General features: G+C 51.6%; 1 protein-coding gene across 9 annotated transcripts in view; it reads right to left on the bottom strand.

Annotated features, from left to right (window-relative positions):
* LOC122389777 (enolase-phosphatase E1-like) overlaps nucleotides 1–20,310 on the bottom strand; it is a 49,396-nt gene that overhangs the window by 13,260 nt on the left and 15,826 nt on the right. For 5 of the 9 annotated variants that reach the window (XM_043382147.1, XM_043382153.1, XM_043382148.1 and 2 more), the window contains 2 exons: nucleotides 16,170–16,358; nucleotides 15,352–15,585 (listed from right to left, as the gene is read on the bottom strand). In XM_043382147.1, coding sequence (XP_043238082.1) covers nucleotides 15,352–15,585; nucleotides 16,170–16,337 — 402 coding nt within the window. In that variant the 5' untranslated portion in view covers nucleotides 16,338–16,358. The remainder of the gene's footprint in view (nucleotides 1–15,351; nucleotides 15,586–16,169; nucleotides 16,359–20,310) is intronic. The other 4 variants (XM_043382150.1, XM_043382155.1, XM_043382149.1 and 1 more) reach the window with 1 other exon arrangement.

Here is a 20,310-nt window from a genome sequence, read left to right as displayed (position 1 = left end):
TAGCCGGGGACGGAGGCGGGCCTCACTGGCCCTGACGATAGCCGAGTCACGGACAGGGCTGCGGCCCGAACTCAGACTACGGCCGGTGGAACGGCCTGAGAGCGAGCACAGCTGCCCTTTCAGCACCGGCTCGCCCACGGGTGGCACAGTGGAGTGCCTGCGTCAAACATTGCGAAAAGCCACGTGTAATAACTTTGCAATGTACTGGTCAGAAAACTGAACAGCTTTTATAATCTATCTAAAACTATGCTGGCGATAAGTTGCAACGATATAACTCATGCTCAAACACGATATGATAATTAATATCGAGCCCGCTGGATCAGATGTCACTCAATATCGCAAACTTATGCAAACATTTTGGAAGATATTTTACCAAGCTTGCATCAGGTTCTCCGATCTTAGGGTACGGGCGTTGAACTGAACCGCCGAAGGACACAAGTGCGACCATGATGACGCACGAAGGCAACATGCCCTGCAGTGTAAGTTCCGTCGGCTAGCGAGGACGATGCGAGGCCCGACAATACCGTCAGCACGTCGGTCACAATGATACGCCGACGGCTCGCCCCTCTCTCATCTGCCTAAGTGGAGACAGCTGTCAGTTGGGTAATTAGGCACCAGACGGCGCAGACAGACGGCAGTCAGACAATAAGCACGGGACAGTGCACTTGCAGACATATAAGGTCAGCAATATGCTGTATGTCGTAGGGAAAGATCTATGAGTGGCTACTTAGCAACAAACAGTAACGCGTTTAACGAGGTGACAACTGATGTGATCGGCTCGCTGTCTTGGAATGTCGCCCGTGAAAAGAATGTTTTCACTGACAGTTTGCAACAACTATCGGAATTCAGATTAGTAACTCTCACAACAGCCATGAAAAGCAGAACAAAAAGCCCATTGATAGCAATTTGTCCAACGCGGCATGTCGTCCAGCATTATGACCAGAGGAGTCCAGCAGTGGGAAGTCCATACCTACCTCTATTTTGAGAAGTACAGGTCCGCGACATTTCCAACCCCCACGTCAGCGACGCTTCTGGATTTAAAATGATCGATCTGGAGCGTCAAGAAACGACTGGCCCTATGCCGGCCTGTATTTGTAAAACTATTAGAGGTCGCGAGGATTCGAGGCGTTAGTGTCTTCTGAAACCAACGCTCTCGACTCGTCCTACGCCAAGCGACCTGATGATTCTCCCGATGTGGAGCTTGATATTTTTAACTGGGACCATGCAAGTAGGTACTCAAAGCTGTCAAACAAAGACACAATCAAACAAAGACTACACTCATTCGTTTACATGTAATTGTACATCAACCGGGCCTGCCTATTGACTAGGGCCGGTCTCCGGCTGGTTTTGTTAGGTCTAGTTTCAGGCAGAACATGAACGGCGTTGATGTACTTGGGAGTTTTTACAGCGTTAACTAAACAATGCTTTATGTTACAGCCGAGTCTGCAACTCAACCTGGTCGTTACTCAGCATTGTCGTAATCACAGAGCTTCAAATCGATCAGCTACAGCCTGAACACGTACCTATAGGGTATAGGAAGACGTCCAAAAACTGTTGGCCATAGTATCTGTAGTGGGATCTACGTTCCATGCTGGTCAGGCATTTTGCAAAATGCCTAGTCATTTTGTAAAATGGCTAGCCATTTTGAAAAAAGCCTGCTTGCGTTCAGTCATTTTTCAAACAGCCGTCTTTTTGTAAAATGCCTAGGCATTTTACAAAATGACTGATTTTCTAAAGTGCCTGCAACATTGACACAACACCGTCTCTAAAGACAAACACTGTGCAGATTTATCACCTTCTTTCTGATGCAGTGCGATGAATGACTGCTAGCTGTCGCTAACTCAGCCGTAATAGGCGAGACTGACATTACGGTTCACCGAAATATGGCCTCTCAGGTCAGTCGCGTGGACACGACCCCCGTCCCGGCCCCCGTTGCGACATCCCCCGTCTGTCAGTAGGCTGACCAGCCTCCCGAATCCCGTGCACCAGTCTCCGCCGTCTCGTGTCCCGTGCCCGTGTTTATTTGCTCCGTCTGGACGGCTGGGTGGAATGCTGCATCTCCCAGAGGCGTCGGCTGGGGGCGGGGACTGACGGCGGCGGTTCCACCCCTGTCCTTCGCCCTGGGGGTGTCGCCACAGACGCCACCCACACCCCGACCGACCGCGGAGGTCAGGACACCACTCCTCCCGTCGAGAGTCTTCTACCTCGCCATATCACAGTCAGACCCGTAAACAGGGCTCGGCTGCACTCTCCGGCCGCGTGCGGCGTGTCAGCCCAGCCCAGGAGACCGTCAGGAGTTGCTCCGGCCACGATAGAGACCACATTCCACAGACAACAGCAAACGGACACGGTCCGCCCAAAATGGCACAGCCACACACGGGTGGTGCACGATAAAGGGGCCTTCTGCTGCCGGATGGTTTGTAGAGACGCTGCGGGGCGCAGATTGCAGAAGCGTCAATGAATTTATTCAACAGTACGTTACGTAAGTGCTGTGCACTGTATGTAGGTACAGTACAGGAATCGATGCGTGCAAGGCGTTTAACAATTGCTACTGTCGTTGAACGGCGACGGAGGGCATCGCGCAAATGTTCTTGGAACGGAATGCATGGCCTATTGTGGTTCTGTGAGGCTCAGCCATCCAGGAAAAAAATACAACAGGCATACCTATGTATTCCTGATACAAGTCAAACATTCAAACTATTAGGACTGATATAGTGCACTGGAACTAATCCGGATGCACGACATCTTAATGTTCCGTACGGAAACACAGTGGGGATACTTGTAAAAACTCCAAAATAGTCCCATTGCAGCCACTGATTGCAGTTAAGGCCAGCAGAGCCGAATATTTCTCACACATGACTGTATCGAACAACTAATCCAAATTCCCCCATTGCGGAACAAACGTGGCAAGAAGTTGACAGAAGAAAAAAAAACACGAAAAGCAGCTGGATCATGGGGATTTATCAACCTTCTAGACTTCTGCACTTGCAACCTTATGTAAGGTTGGTCACCGGACAATACTACACAGAAAAGATGCCACATTCCACAAGCCTGGAAACATGCTTCCGCTTGACCAGCATGACTACCCCCAAGGTCAAATGTGCCGTCAATCTGGGCCCGCCAGCCACCAAGCCTCGTCAGGCCGCTCACAGCCGACGGAGGTAAGGCTATCGTGAAGACAGACGCATACAAAAGTAACGACGGACCCGACGACAGGGGGCGACGGCGCAGTTCCGCATAGACGTTTAGGAGCTATGGCGCTTCCAAGCTGCTCAGAAAACAGCCCGAGTGGATCGAGACTGAGTCATATGGTAATACAACACCCTTCAGAGACAAAACCTTGCTGACAACAAATCAACTCCAATCAAGTAGTAAATCCTTTGAATTATTCCTTATTTATACTCCACATTGACATAATGCCTTCAATCTCCCTTTCGGGAGCTGTATCAGCAATGCCTTTATGTCCTACTGCGGCGCGGTGAGTCAGTGTCTGCCAACTGATTTGCGAGGGAGCGGCTGACGTCCGAGCACCAACCTTCAGTGCCATAACCGGCAAGGCCGCCTCTGCACCCATCCGTAAACGGGACCAGACAGACGGACAGACAGGAGGGAGGATGGGTCGAGTGACGCACTGCCGGCACGCGCCAGGCGGCCACCTCTGACTCAGCCAGTCACTGGAGGGACGACAGCTACTGTCAGACAGACATGGCACGCACCACAGGGGACGCTTATGGAAATGGATTCCATCCGATCGACCGACCGGCCACACCCAGCAAATTAAACCGGAACAATCAGAGTTGATAAAAAAGCCCTGGTGGCATGCAAGGAGCCCTGAAAGGTTTCCGAGAAACTGGACTTACTTCCTCGCCAGAACCGAAGCTGGAGCTCAGTTTCGACTTGATCTTGGTATCGACCTCCTTGAAGAACGTGGTGAGTTTGTCCATGTTTGAGCGGCGCAGCGGCGCGAGGCGCAGTCGGTCGGGTCAGTGCGGAGTCCGGGGTGACACTGCGACCAGGCGGATCACACAGGTGCGTCCGGGGTCGGTCAGAGCCCGTCCCGTCGTGTGACCATCTGTGTTCCTCGCTACAGGGAACATCGGCCGACGCACTTGTGTAATTGTGGACAGAGCGGCGGCCAGTCACATGTGTCGCCCGACACCGATATGACACGCCGATGTCTGTGTCAGACATCAGTGGGCAGACCCGTCGGTCGGCGCAGCACACAGCTGGGGTGTTTTTGGTGAAGTTTGGGGCGCTTCAACTACAGGATTATGCGCCTAGGGGTTATCCTGGGATATTCGCATCGGACCTCAATAGATCGAATCAATACAAGACTCGGAGTTGAAACCTTTAGACGGGCACACAGAACAGAAACCGCTCTCAAAGGCATGCCTCAGATCCACCCAGTCCAACTTTCATACACCGTGGCTGAGAGCATCCCATCGTTGGTATTCAGACTTCCAAACCCTGGAGACAAATATACAAACATAATTTCATCGAAAGGGCATCTCCGTCCCCATGCAGCCTCGTCGCATTGATTGGATCATCGGAGCTTCCATTAGGCTTCAGGAGACTCGACTGGCACCGGCTTCCATTCTAATCCACGACTTTGGGCCGGGGTGGAGATGCAGGGTTTACCTAGACCACCAATCAGGACTTGTGTGCTGACCCAGCGAAAGTCTCACTGGATGCTCGCTCTGTGTGCTCTACCCCAGACAGACGAACCGGACTGACTGCGGTCTCACGCTGGTCACGTCTCTCGGAGCTCTCTGCAGTGGTCACTATTGACCTGAGCCGGCGGCCGGCGACCCTGGCAGATGGTCCCGGGTCCCCGGGCGACCCGAGCGACACTCCCGGAGGGCGTGTGATAAGGTCGCTCGCGTTTGCTGTGAGAGTGAACTGCTTGCGAGCTAAAGTTAGGTGACGCCGGGAAGTGTCACCGTTATGACATCGGGTGTCACAATGGGTGATATCCGCTGATTGACATCCCGAGAGCATTCGTGTCACAATACCTTAGCCAAAACAAACAAAACAACGCAGGCCACGCCCGCTATCCGCCTTTTCTTTTCCATTCCTTTGTCCATACTTTTTCCGCGCCTCCGCGGTCCACAGAATTTGCCGACTATGGATAGCAGTTCGGTTCCCCATACCGCGGCATTTCCGATCTCAGCCGCCACAGCCGCCTTTCGACTTTACGCTCCAAAAATCAGAAGTGATACGGTGGCCGACACAGAGTGCTAGCACTGCCGCCGGTGGCATTCCGATCGGTGTCTGGGAAGACCCGTCTAACCGACACAGGCTCTCACTTCTCAGTGAGCCCGTGACCACAGGCACGAGTTCTCAGACCACTACCGTACTGCGCCATACGCTGTGACGGCTCCTGGGATCGGGCAGGAGGGAGGGAAGGGGACGTACGCCGCTTACAGTTTCATCCATGCGGACTGCAGAGCTGATGTCAGGGCTACTGCAGAGCAGGGTATCAACTCTGGGTACAGTGTCATCATTGGTTGATCTGGTACAGGGACTTGGAAAAGTAGAGGAATGTGGCAAATGTAATAAATACTGACAGGAGTTCCTCCTCATTGCTGATGCAAATTTCATCTCAATTATCACCATGTTAAATCACCACTTATCGATTCGACTTTACACGACCCTAATGCTCCTCCGTTTTGACAAATTTGACATAACTGGTACGGTACGCGATCTATCAGACAGCCGAAACAGCAAACACTTTTAGTCGAGCATTTGGTCATTCATCAATCCTCTTATTCAATATAGACTGACGGCGATGTTTCGCAGACGGCCGGCAATTAGTCTGATAAGGTCATCACTGTCCGTCAGCGCCCCACCTACAGTCGACATCAGACCTGAATGTATGCATTAACGAGCATGAGCGATTCACACCACATGGGGATTGCTGTCCGTATACTTTATACAGGACCCAAACGGGACTACCATTAATCTCCACTTTCCATATCATCTTCCAGGCCAGTGTCCCACCTATCGCAATTGCTGTCCTATTCCCCGCTCAAAGCTTAGCCATCTCAGTGACTTCCCTTTACCGAAAGCCCGACTTTCCCAGTTTCTGCTCTCCACCAAAATCAACTGCCCCGCCCTCACGGAACAGTTTATCCTACCTATCCAAGCTGAAGCTTCACAGCCTCCCGAATATCCAGCTCAAACCAGTTTGACAGTCACCAGTCGCCATGAGGCGTCTCCGGCGGGCCCCAGGGGCGCTCAGAGCTGACCCCTGGCCCGAGGTGACACCCAGCCCCCCGACAAATTCCGAGCCTATCAGTAGTCACCAGCTGCCAGTCGCTCCCGTCCCGTTATCCCGAGTCTGACTCAATTCGGGAGGTGCAGACAGGGGCGAGGCCGGGAAAACGTTAGGGCGTCTGGCGTCTGCCTGTCAGCGCTGATGAGGCACATTTTAACCAGGATTAGGCAGCTGTAAACTAAGGGTCCTAAACCTATGCTCAAGCTGGCTAACCGGTGAACATCTTTCAGTTTCAAAATGAGGACGTGACTCATAACCAGCACTCCCACCATGTGAAAATCATCTCAGCTGATCTCTAAGGATACGAACGCAACGCACCCATCATGTGCCTAATTTAGACAGTCGCCACAGGCTGCCTGTGCTGTGCCTCCCAGCTCAGCAGTGGCAGCCTGACCAAGCCAGACAACCGGACCGGCGCCAGCAGCTCGCGTGATTCCCCTCCTGCAGGAAACGAGCCACGATCGGCGCCGATAGGGGACGCGCGTCCACCCCACAAGGCGCGACACGGCTCGGCCTGGTGACCAGCGTGCTGCGGATGGTCCCCTGACGCCGGTCAGCGACACGCCACCACAGCGGAAAAATTGTAACACGAGCGCGCGGCGGCCACCGAAAAATGGCTGACGCAAGGCCGTCTGGATTGAGGCGGGGTATCATTTCTCGTGGAACGGTTAGCAGTAAACTATTGATGCAATGCTTCAGAGAAGGCAGTCTATAGGTGGAGATAGAAGGGTGTGGGACTGTGGGTGTAAGAACATAGGGTCAGCTTTCGCAATGAGAGGCTACGTGAGGGATTTGCCGCGTCGGGCGAGGACGGCGGCGACTGAAGTCGCCTCAACGGTAGAGCGGGTCGGTGTTGTTCCGCGCAAGTTGGTGAAGATTGAATAACCGTGGGATGGTAGAACACTGAGCACTGAGCATGTCTCCGTGATAGGACGGCTGTTTGAGAACGGAACACCAACGGCAGCGGGAGGCACGCACTGGCCGCGTGACCGATAACGTAGCATCATGCATTCAACCGCAGCGGATCTAATCAGCACGCGCAGCAGGAGACATTTCAGACACGATGAAAATATTACGGAATACGATGCGGCGAGGGATCAGCCTCGAGATAGATTGCGGTCAGTATTTATCTGGCATACAATTGATAAATCGTGACTGAAAGCATGTGACCACTTAGTTATTTATGTGAATGCCAGCGCATGCTTAAAATAGATCGGAGTTTGGTCACTGGCATGCAGCGAATGTCGAAAGTTGACTTCTGCGAATTCCAGAGGTCACGTTTCCTACTAGAGATGCCCCAAATTTGCAATTTCATTACCCGCCCCGCCCCGCAGCTACCCCTTGCCCAACCACAACTACCCGCAAGCTGATTTTGGCTGAGCCGAACCCGCAAAAAACCCGCAATCTTAAAAACATACTTTTGCAAGAAAAAAAAATACAGCTGAGTCAATGCTAGAGCTATATAAACCTTACTTGCTTCATTGCTGTGCAGAAAAAGACAGCCAAACAAATAGTAAGGACTTGAAATTGCTATGCTAAGTCCTCAGGAAGTGCACACTGGATAGTGGAAAATGAATAATGCATCAATACATTTGAAATTCCTTTCTGAAGAGTTCAGTAAAATCTTTCTCTCACCTTACCCTTCAGCATTGGCTGAGGATCAAAATTTCACTCTGGCTCCCTCTCAATGTTAGGCCTCTGGAAAATGATATTGTTATCAAAATGAATGTTGATATAAAAAGATATGCGATTTCCAGTTAAAAATAAATAGTGACACAGTGAATAATGAGTATCCAGTCGATCTACACATAAAACAAATCATGCAAAATCCCAGCAAAAACCAACTATAATAACATACATGGCCTTGCAACTAACCACCAATGAACCACGCATTTCTGGAAACATGCGTCAGAAGCGTCACCAACAGCTGATGGAATGTTACAGCGACTAAATTATTGCGGCCGTAGTTAGTCGAACTTGTTGCGAAAACACTGTTGTATAATGCATATTCATGTGCCATTCTGATTAAATTATTTTACACAACAGCTAAAGTTTTACAATTCAGAGGTTAATCACCGGTTTAGAAATAAAGAGACAGTAAATGCTAAATTAAATGTAATGATTTTATAGATGGTCTTGGTAATGCTCTCCGGCCGGTCATCTGTCGGCATACAAATGATAAGGACGTAAAAAGACAAAAGAAATAAATGCGACCAGCTACGTGGTTTTGTAACATGTATAACTGCTATTTTGAGGCATTCAAAAACCAAGACAGAAAAACTGATTGAAAATTATTGCGTCATCAATGACAGCTTTCCTTCGCCTCAGAGACCAAAATTGACTCAGTCAAATGCCAATCCTTGTCAGAATGTCGGAAGTGCGCCAGTATTGTATTGCGTTATGTTTGGGCCGGCCAGTCTATATTTTGATTTTTTGTAAGGGTAATTGGTGTGTTATTTTCGTAATATAGGGTGGAACAGAACATAGAGTAGGATAGGTAATCAATGAATTTGCATCAAATTTTGTTTAGCTGATAGCTCTTTTTATGCCGACCAGACGCAAATAAAGTAACATGTGGCATTTGCTCTGATTTTCAACATCTCATTTAAGTCTGGGTTCTTCCATAATGTATATCTAGTGCACACTGCACAGTGCACATAGACTTCAGTTCAGCTTCCTATAAGTTTGCTTTCAGGGTCTTTTATGTTTTATGGAATGCTTTCATCAGCATTTATTTATGCTTAGTAGTTTATTGCTTGTACCCTGGTTTGGTCATTGCCAGACTGTGGATGCTATTGCTGGTTGTTTTCAGTTTTGCATTTGAAATGTGCTTCCTTGATATATTTTTATATTTGGTTCTGTTTTAAAAGTTGTTTTGATGAATATTGTATCGTTAACCTGAGCAAATGCACTTGGCATTGTGTTTTGCATCTAAAAAAAATAAAAAAATTATAGGTTCTTAAGTCTGACCGCCAAATACCCGCCACACGACAAGTTTTGCTTCTCGAACCCGCCAAAAACCCTGCGGGTTTTGAAAACCCGCAGAAAGCGGGTTCGCGGGTTCAAAAAGGGCATCTCTATTTCCTACGCATGATAGGGTGAATAGGTCAAAAACGCCCCCCTTAAGCGCGAAACCTTCTGACACTCAACCCAACACAGATTACTTAAACCTTTGGGCACCATCATGTAGCTCATTCTTTTTACTACGCTTTGAGACCAAGAAAAGACACCTGCGTGTGGTATTTAACCCCCCAAAAAGGTTTTCGCATACCCTTACAAAAGGGCGTTTTGCCCCATACCCTGGGTAATACGCCCACACCCATGTGCAAAGCGCCCCCACCCCATCCATCAACAGAAAATGATGAACATGGCAGAACTTGACGTCATTCTGACGTCATTTGTGGTCAACCTACCATAGCCTTTGGAATAAAATTTTGTTGCAATGTGTAAAATGGATGCCCAGAGGAGTCCTGAAAGTTTGGTGACGATATCTGCAGTCGTTTAGGATATATCAGCAAAAAAGGACAGGGAGAGGCCTTTTCGGCCCCGACTTACAGGGCGCTACCCTGCACTCTCACCACCGTGCAAAACGCCCCCTTTCAGAAAACTGGGGGCGTCTTGCCCCATGCATCGAGTAGGCGTCTTGCCCCATCCACTCCATTTCCGGTCAACAAAATATTGACAAAAAACGCGCCACTAACGCCGCAGCATAATACATTCAACAGAATGACAATAAAACGCAGTTTTGAGTGATGTGCACAATAGCAAGTTTTGTGATGTAAAGAGGGCATCAAAATATTAGGAATCTTCTGTAAAAACAACAAAAACCACACCCAAAACCAACATCAGCACCTACCCACGCTGCTCCTCAAGACGCAGAACCGGAAATAGAGACCTACGTAAACAAGCAGCTGGCTGTTCTGACAGACAGGATAAAACACCTATCCGTCGATAAGAAATACGATTTTTTAGGGGAGGCGTTTAACCCAGGGGTGCGTTTTCCCCACAGTTACCCTACGAAAGATGGGGTAAGTTCCAGCTTAGGGATAGACCAGAGGCGGGGGAGAGGAAGGATTAGGCAGGGCCACTCGGCTGTATGATGTTACTCTGAGTCCTTACAACACACTACGCCACCGGAGGTTCCGATGGTGGAAGACTGAGCCAACAAAAATGGATGCAGATTTTCCCAAGATAGTCTCTATCATAGATAATCACAGACAAACAAAACATGGAGGCACAGCTGGTCATTAGCTATCCTGAAAATCCTTGTGAAGTGAATGGTAATCAACGGACCATTTTCCTTATTTTGCTGTTTATTCAACTCTACCAGTGCGTCAGGGTATATGACCCGATTCTGCTTACTGAAGAAGCGGGACACCGACAACTTCCCACGACAAACGAAATTCGAGCAATTACCCATGAAAACCAGTCTACAGCCAGCCTTACGTAATTAGCTCTTTTCAGTCACTCGAATAAAGTTCGATTCTTTGAGTGGGTTCCGTCCGTAAATTTCATTCATCCTCCATGCAGCATAATGCTATAACGATTACGTTGATTAACGTGGATTATTCGAATGTGGGAACTAGACAATATATGTGGCGTTACAGAAAGAGCCAAAATATCCAGAGCTACACACTGATGGCCCGACTTCCATTTTTGCAGGATCGCATATCATATCTTCATCCTCTCCTCTACGTTCCAGAGATATTTCACCATATGCTAAGAAAATTTATCTTCGAAGGTCACAATGCAACATCATACGCTAATTCCCCAAATATGTCACGCTGGCAACATCCATATAATTCAACGTAAGGTCCCGTTCAAAAGCAAAAATCGTCAAATGGATCGTCAACATTCTACAAAACCAAATCCACCACCATCACTAGGCTGGACTTTGTACCCCCCCCCCCTCTCCATCCTCAACGGCTACTTGCGCTAGCTCCCAAATATAGCGAGGAACGGGATCATTCCCGTTCATAATTAGACACCCCCAAACGCTCAAAGTAGCACCGAATACCATTACGCCTTTCCATATCTCTATGCAAATAGCGTAGTTATGGCAACAATGGTTTCTTCACAGCTCCCCAGCATCTTGCAACACCGCTGAATTCCAACCATATGATCAAACATTTCACAGACGCAAACAGCGCCCAAGTTTGACACCCTCCGTCATCAGCCCACGAGCGTCGGCGGGCCATGACGGCGATCGGCCGAGCGACTGCGTCAGACTACAGACGTAAACACGGGCCGCGCGCGCGCCGCCCATCCGATCCAGTTGGGAGGGGAGCAGGGCGACGTATACGCCTTCAATGGCCGCCGACCTGCCGGGTGGGATCTCAGATGACTCATTCTTCGACTGCCTGTGGTCATTTACGCGTCTGGCGTATCTGAGGGAGCTACTATTACAGCAATGTGCATAGTTGCATGGGAGGCCTGATATTCAACCACAGTAAAGCAGGGGATGGAATGCCTCGGAATGTTGCGAGGCGCCGTCATTAGACACTGATAGCTGGCTAGTTTATCTAACCCTGGTAAATATTATGCAACCGGGGAGAATGAAAGACATTTGCAGATGAATTACAAGAGAAATGCGCGTGCCCTGAATGCCTAACTATACAGTTCAGCCGTACCGGCAGGCATAAGGGCAGACAGATATACATGAAACTCACTGAAGAGACAGAGCCATGTAGCACCAGCGAAAGCTGCACTATTGCATGCTGCACAACTACAAGCGGAGATGAGACGGCATTCGTCTACGCCACACCGACTACGCGACTCTGCCCGATGTGAGCTGAAGTTTCTCAGGTAATTGATGTCCCCTGAATTGCACCTGACCTTTCCCTTGAGTAGCAGCTGGTTCATGTTTGAAGTGAATGTTGTGTTTAGAAGTTTAGGACACTAACGTTAATTGGATTCGAAACGCCAAGAGGTCACCGAGAGGCGAATGGTGAGACAATCGATCTGGGTATTTTATGGCAGACCACAACATCCGAGCCTAACTACCTAAATAAAATAGAACTGTGACCTTTAACCTGTGTTCAAAACATTACTATAAACGACGGACTCCCCGAGTCCACATTCATTTTCGAGAAATCTCCATCTGGCTTCATTAAGAGGATCAGAAATGGCAAAAGGCACCAGAAAGTCATCACGGCTTCCCATCCCGCTCGATACTTTTCACCCTGCCCACAAAACCAGACGCTTTTTCCATTCCCTCGCGATGATAATCCATGCCCACCGCGTCGGGAGAGCACCTAGCCGCCTGCGGCCCTCTGACCCAGCCGATCCGGGATCCCTGTCATCACGAACATCTCAGAGACAGACAGGAAACGTTCAATAGCACCGTGCCCTGACCTCGGCTACCCACCGGGCAGTGTGCCCTGACCTTAACCACTCAGCGAGTCACCGCGGCCACCCTACCTGTCCCTCCCGGCTCCGGCGCGACCCGCGGAGTCTATTGACCGGCCCACTGAGCTGTCGAGCTGCCCGGAGCTGCCGACGAGATACCGGGTCCCGGGAATCGACCCCACTATCGGGCTTCCCGAGCCGCCGGCGGGAGCTGTCCGGGCTCGGCGACGACACAGTTGTCAGGGAGGAATATGTGATACAGGAGCGATCCCTGTTCCGGGACTGTCACGAGCAATCAGAGCTACTGGGAGCTGTCACAGTCATCAGAGAGCTGGGATACAGGGGCAGTCCAGGTCTCTGGGCACTCAGGAGCCATCAGAGCTACTGGGAGCTGTCACAGCAGAGCTACCGCGCTGTCGGAGCCACCGATCCGTAAGAGGGAGCTGCTCCAGCCACTGGGAGCTGTCATAGTCATCAGGGAGCGACTATCTTCAGGAGTCCAGTTCCCGGGCAAAGCCACTGCGAGTTACCACAGCTGTCGGGTCTGAGCTACCGCGCTGCCGGAGCCACTGAGTCGTCACAGCTACCGTTTGCCGCAGCTCTCGGGAGCCACTCAGACGCTCAGCTAGAGGCTACTGTCAGGGGCTCGTCTGGGTAGCCGATCGCGTGTATTACGCCGCTGCCCAGACTGGCTATCACAGCGCCATCCGTGCTGAACGCGCCAGCTCGGCACGGCCCGGGGCCGCCTGGCATTCCGGGTGGACGGCTGACGGCTGGCACGAGTATAACTTGGAAGCAACAGGGCATTGGAGGCCGTCAGTGGTTACGAACACTGACGCGAGATATTTGAGACGAACAGCATGGATGGTGAAAAAGAAAGACCTGGAAAAGAAAGACCATAGGGATGAAGGAGGATTGCCGGGAATGGATTTGGTTAATACGTCAGCCAATGTTGGATTTATTTTTGTATTAGTCTTCAGTATCATCTTTTGACGTTTGATTAATTCAAGTTGTCAATTCCGTCTGGCCAATGTTCCGGCACTATAATAAAAGATATGGAAAGTACGTCATCAGACAAAAAAGATTATATAACACAGAATAAATGACGACCAAATATAACAAAACAGGATGATGGCCAGACTTTGAATTCCATTGAAGCGTATCTTAGTTAGGACTGGCAACTAAAACTGGAGCTTCATACATCTGTGACGCATCACCCGCCCAGTGAGCGTCCTAATAATAGTTCATATCAAAGTATCTACTTGCGAGACGGATGTGCGGCGAAGTGCGCAATACAAAACGAGCATGATGAAAGAATGAATGACGAAATGTATGTGCAAAAATATGCAGGTCAGAATAAATGTCCTCCTTTCAGTCTACTCACAGTGAAAAAAAAAACTAGCGAAAGGACCGGAATGTGGTTAGATTACCAGCTACCGCGCGGACCACGACTGAAACCGGCGGAATGACGCCCATTATTTGCATGATCGTCTGACGGGCGGTCAGCGCCACGCAAGGCCCATGTTGGGCAGGAGGCAGCGCCATGCAGGCATCACCTGATGCAACGAACCACGGCCTGCCGCCCCTGACCGAGCGGCCGGCAGGGGAATGACCTTCGAGGGGACGGCCTCAGCGGGGCGGGGGAGGGAGGGAGGGAGGGAGGGGTACGAGACAGGGGCCGCGGCGGGGGGAGATTGGGCGCTGGCACAGGTGTTTCCGATGCCACACTGCAGATAATACCCACGACCGACCGGAGTGGCCGCATGACAGCTCTAACATGTCGATTGCAGATGGTCTCAGACGTCTGTTTCGAAGACTGGTCTGAGAGGGCCGATCTAAAACTCCAAACAGCTCAGCCGGTCTAAGGAGTCCAGATAACAGGAGAGGCGAGACGGAGCGGGATGGAGCAGCACACTCGTCCATCGACAGGCCATACGTTCAGCACATGTCGTGACCGCAGGACCGGTGTTCCGTGGCCGATACTCATTGTCTGACGATTACCGGCGTCATGGAACAGTGAGCACTGGAACGTGGCCAGGAACCGCATCCGCTTCTGATAGCAGGGCGAGACGGTACCCCAGTGTCCAGTGCTCAGTATGATAATGAGTGGACGCGGGAATTTCGCCTAAAAATAGATCGATTGAACGGTAAAACACAATCCAGACTTGATAGGAGCTTCATGAATGAATTTCGCAGGTACGAAAGACGATTAATTTTTTCACCTTTTAAGGTCCATGCTTAATTTGATTATCATTAAAAATATGTTATCTTTGATATATATGATGCCGTATATATGATGCAGCTAGCTCCGGACGTCTCAGTGGAACTTGTGCCTTATCCAGCCGAAATACACCCTCTTGAGCGCCATCTGGGAAAGGCCTGAGCGCCGCCAGGCGGACAAACGTGAAACCACCGAGTAAACGACAGAGGTCGCTGTCTGTGGCAGATGTCGCTCCTGTGAGCAAGAGGTGACGACTAAAGGGCAGATGAAAAACATAGGGGGATGAAAAAGCCGATAAGTCTACTGGGAAAGACAACCTGGACACTATACCCAGATGGCCTTATAGCTGATTCACTGCTGTCAAGGCTCAGTGGCAATTGGTAAAGCTAATTCACAGGAAATTAACACGCAAACTCAACCGCGTGTGAGATGGGATCTGCATTGTCTGAAAAAGCGCATTGTCAATAAGGCACTAGCATGCAAAAACAAAATGTTTTGTACTCACATCATCGTTCTTTGCATTCTTCTTCTTCACTTCCTTTTGCTTCTTCTCTTTCCTCAAGAAGCTGAAGCTACGGAAGCTTATCTTCTTTTTCACCTTCTTCTCCTCCTTCACTTCTTCCTTCGCCTCTTCCTTCTTCTCCTCAGCCTGATCTCCATTGGTGGCCTCCTTTCCATTTTCGCCTCCCCCATTCACACCATGGGCATCTCCGCCGCCGTTCTGGGCGACCTCGGGCTGCTGAAACCAAGAGGACGGCGTGAGAAACACCAAGAAAAGCCTTTGAACCGGCGCCGGCGCGCGTTAATCACCGCCAGTAGGACGGGGATACAAAGACAGCTTCCCACAGGGTAGGTCCCCATGGGGTAGATCACGTTAAACGGCCACAAAACCGGCAAATGGCTGCCGCCACACGGCGCCGCTGAGCTCCGAACCGGTCTCAACTCGCTCCTAATCCCGGCCACAACCGGTATATCACACCTGTCTGCCAGTCTGCTCTGAACGCTCCCAGCCCGAGGATATCGTATCTGGTGCCAGAGTTACAGGATCCCCAACCCTTCAGCCTGCGCCGGTCATCGTGGAGGGGACAGCACTGTTATTTCAATATTGTTACATCAGATGTATCGTCTCATCTTGTCTGACTATCTGATCACTGGACACGTGCCTGACCTGACCTCACAAAACTTAACCCTGTGTTGACCTTATGATGACCTCGTATTGATCTCATTATCAGTGATCCCATTCTGGCCTCACGATCGGTGATATCCTACTGAACTCGCCATCACTGACCTTACTGAGCTCGCTAACACCGACTCCCTACTCACCTCAGTCTTAGTGATCTGGGCAGCGGCGGCGTCACCATTGGTAGCCTCTACCGGCTCCTTGGTGGCCTCCTTGACCTCGATAGCCTCTACGGCGGCCTCCGGCGCCCCGTCCTTCTTCGGGGTGTCGGTGGTCACTTGGAAGGAGCGCTTGCTCTGCTTCAGACCCATGGCTTCTTCAGAAAGGTCACTCTGTGGGTAAAGAAAAGGGGTGTGTCAGCGGAGACAGGAGTGTCAGTAGTGCACACCAATAGAAAACAGATGTGTGTCAGAATAGTTGGGGCGTGTCAGAAAAGATGGAGTGCGTCAGAAGAAGCCACCATGTGTCAGAAGAGGCCACGGTACGTCAGCAGAGGCCATGGTGTGTCAAAGGATGCTTGGGTGTGTCAGAGGAGGCTAGGGTGCTTCAGAAAAGGTTGATGTGTGTCAACAGAAGGCAGGGTATGTCAGAAGAGCTGAGTGCCAAAGAGGGGATAGTCAGATACACGGAAACAATGACAGGAAATGGCAGGCGACCCGACGTTATGAGTCTTCATATGAGCACGAACACAGCACCAAACAAAGAGCCCGCAAGCATCCCCTCCGCTGCCTTTGAACCCAGCAGTATCTGTATAAAAGCAGCATTATCCCTACTGCGCCCCGTATCAGCTCGGATTGGCTAACGTAGGTCAACCCACAAGCCTTCACTGGGTACGAATTTGAGCCCAACACCGGATCCACTTTGTTTCGTGGTTGCATCAGTGCAATTCCGTATAAGAAACTGAGACCACATTTGGAAAAGTATCGATGCTATCCTCACTTCAAAGAAACGAACATAAAAACCGGAACATCTTCTCTGGCATCCCCGGTATTGAGCAAGACACGCCGGAGCAATGGCAGGAACGCAGAAAACGCCGGAGATTTACGAGCAACCGATAAATCAGACTGCACGCAACATTATCTTCAATCGACATTGCTTGTGCACTTCCAGCGAACAGCATCAGAGGCGCAGGAAAAGACGCTTCAACCAGGAAAACTGGCTCTTCTCAAAGCTGCAATCAAATGCCGACGATTATTCGCAATCAGAATTATTATGTCCGACACGCATGAAGGAGATAATGACTTGTATTCCAAATGCTACCACAAATCACAGCACAGGTGACTGTTCTTGATGACACAGATCTTGTGTGCTGTTGTCAAACCAGGCCGAACGAGAATTAAGCGCGGCGACTGAACGATTCCAGCTTCTCCAACAAAGCCGACTCATGATCCTCACCCCCAGTCCCCTGCACGGCCGTCCCGCGGCGCAAATCGCCTCTGGGTCGTGAGGTGAATGTCCGCCGTCCAGCGGTGACAAGCTTGTACCGCTATCGCCAGCATCCTGTGCAGTGGCCACTTCCTGTCCACAGCACAGCGAGCCAGTGACGAAAGCGCTGGCTGCAGAGGGAATCATGCGCGCGCGGTTTCTCCTCAGCAAGTGGCAACTCATCGCGTCTGATCACACACAGACAACCCAGCCCATCAAGCTTAAATGTAAGAACCTCTCAGTTTCCTCTACAGACACCTTACAAGACACAAACTGTCCGCGAAACTCCCCCGAGCCGCCGAAAACTAGCCCTCTTCCCATGCTCTTCACGACCCGCGCTCGTCCATTGTCCGAGGAGCGGCGTGGCGAGCCGGAGGGACAACACAATGGGTCTCCGAGGTCCGTCCCGTCCCAGTCCTTCTCGCTCGCCGGTCGGGCCACTCAGCCATTCTGACCCCGTTCAACAGAGAGAAGAGGGCGTCTAACAGCGGGTCTCCAGGCCGCCGACCCCAGCGAGACGACGCGCCGGCGAGACGCTTCACACGAGTGTAGCGACTGGCTACAGTTTACCCAGTCAGACAAAGAAGCAGAGACGCCTCACTGGAGTGGAGGCATTGAGAGGGTGCTTCTACGATAGTGCTGGCGCCTCTCAGAGCACTCGAGTAAACAGCGGATAACCATCAGGTCACGACCCCAAAGCTACCCGCAGTGTGTGACGTAGATGAGTCAGGTGTAATAAACGGTAACGAGACAGGTTGATCCAGTGTGGTGACTGATCACAAAAACAGCGATAAAGAAAATGACGTAGGTACGTCTTTGTTGATGACGAAAGAAAACGAAACAGAAAACGACAATGTTCTAGAATCGCTTACACACTGCGTTAGTGATAAGCTCATGGTCATTGCAGCTGAGCCCATCTTGTTGATCTTTATGTGATCGGAGCCCAGCTGTCGTCTGCCCCATGGTTAAAGCTTTCTGGGATGATTTAGGCGCCGTACATTGTGCGAAATGTCCCCTGAGCTGCATAACCTACAGTCCAGTATTTTGTAAAGCACACAGACAGCAAGCAGCCCAGCCACAGCCTGCAGTGCAGCAGCCATAGTGGACAGCCCCGCCCAATGTGGACAACCAGCAGCTCTCCCACCCCGCCGGTCACAGCCCACCCACTGTGGACACAGAACAGCCCCTGCCAACAGCGCGACCTGCCACAGTCGGACCAGGCCGACCGCAATATCGCAATCAGACCGGTTGTCGCCAGATTACCGCACCGCTCGCCGACTATTGCTGTGTGCACAGCGTCTGATCTGACACAGCGGACGCCGATGGCGGAGCCAGGACGGCGGCTGGTGGCAGCGGACAACACGGCGGCGCCCGAGGTCATGGTCGTGTTACGGGTCCGAAAACGCCAGGTGATGGTAGCGAGGCTGACTACACGACAGGGTTCTTTGTGATGATTGTTGTGATGGTCGGCTCCCGCGGGCCGGGTCGGAGCAGCGCGGGCAGATTAGTTTAGTATCCATATATGGCGAGCAGGTAGAAGATTGGTCAATTACATGACGTGGCGCAGCTCCCAACTACCGTGTCGGTGATTCGGCGGCGCCTCTGACGACTGGTGACGGTGCGTCATCAGCGGCGCCGGCACGTCATCAGAGGGCGCCGGTGCGTCATCGGCGACGCGACACTGGTTGGATCGGGTCCAGTCAGAGATGGCGTAAAACTCACCAAATCGTGGAACATCAACCATGCGTCAGAACGCCCCGAGTTTCATGCCATCCACCGTCCTCACCTGCCGCCACACTCGACACGACCATCGGGCGGGCAGATGTTTACCAAAACCCGCCGGCTCACATCCTTCCCATCCACCGGGCCACCTTGAGCTAATGCAGTCGGAAGGCCGCCGCTGATCCACAACAGCCGTGCAGCGCTGGAGCCCGTCCGGAGTCGATTCGGCGCACGTACAAACAACGGGCACATCAGTCACGCAAGGTCATACAGATCCGCGTTTCGTGCAGCGTACCCCGCTGATGGCAATGAGCGGTGAGCGGAGAGTTGGGCAGCGACAGCTGCAGCGGGCGCCCCAAGCTCCTAGCGGCTGCAGTAGCCTCTCTACTTTTAGGCCTTTTAGCAGCTGTTACCCTGAGGCAAGCACCAGCTGCCTTGATCTCTCCACTCCTCCGCAGCTGTTATTATCTTGTTCACGGCAGCTGCCGTGTCCTTCCACAGCACTCACCAGCCGCCGTGACCTCCTTGGGCCCTCGGCAGCTGCTGCCTCCTGTTCTGCTGCCTCTTGTTGCCGGCAGCTGGCGTCCCCCCTCCCCCCTACCGTCCTCGACTGCTGCCTCAGGCGGTCAGGTGTGGCCAGATAAGCCAGTCGTGGCGTCGAGCCGTCTGCCACCCCTTCACTGAACGCCGGGAGTCCAGCCGTTCACAGCAGGCCGGGTCCGGTCGGCCGCCGCGGGTGGTCAGACCACGTCGGCAGACATCACACAGTACCCAGGAAGCTATCTCCCTGTTTGTCTCCACGATCCACCACGCACTGTCCGTCTCGGCGGCTTTGGTGCAGAGTTTCCTCTCTACACAGCTGTTGCTAGTGTTTGTATGACAGAGTGACGTGACAAGGCATCACAAAACAAGCGGAAGGAGCCGTCCATCTCCCGCGCAGGCTAGGCTGTCCCTCGTTCTGTGCGCAGTGGACGCGGAAGTACGGCTGGCCGACGGACACACGTGATGACCCAGGCGGTCAGCGGCGAACCGAACCGAACCGAACCGGGCCAGACCGGACCAACGGACCGACCGACGGACAGACAAACAGCGGGCGGCGAGCGGCGATCACAGGGCTGATCGGCACTCCCCTGCGGC

Source organism: Amphibalanus amphitrite, unplaced genomic scaffold, assembly GCF_019059575.1.
Source record: "Amphibalanus amphitrite isolate SeventyFive unplaced genomic scaffold, NRLGWU_Aamphi_draft 000371F_arrow, whole genome shotgun sequence".
NCBI classification, from domain to species: Eukaryota; Metazoa; Arthropoda; class Thecostraca; order Balanomorpha; family Balanidae; genus Amphibalanus; species Amphibalanus amphitrite.
This window is presented reverse-complemented; position numbering and strand designations above follow the sequence as displayed.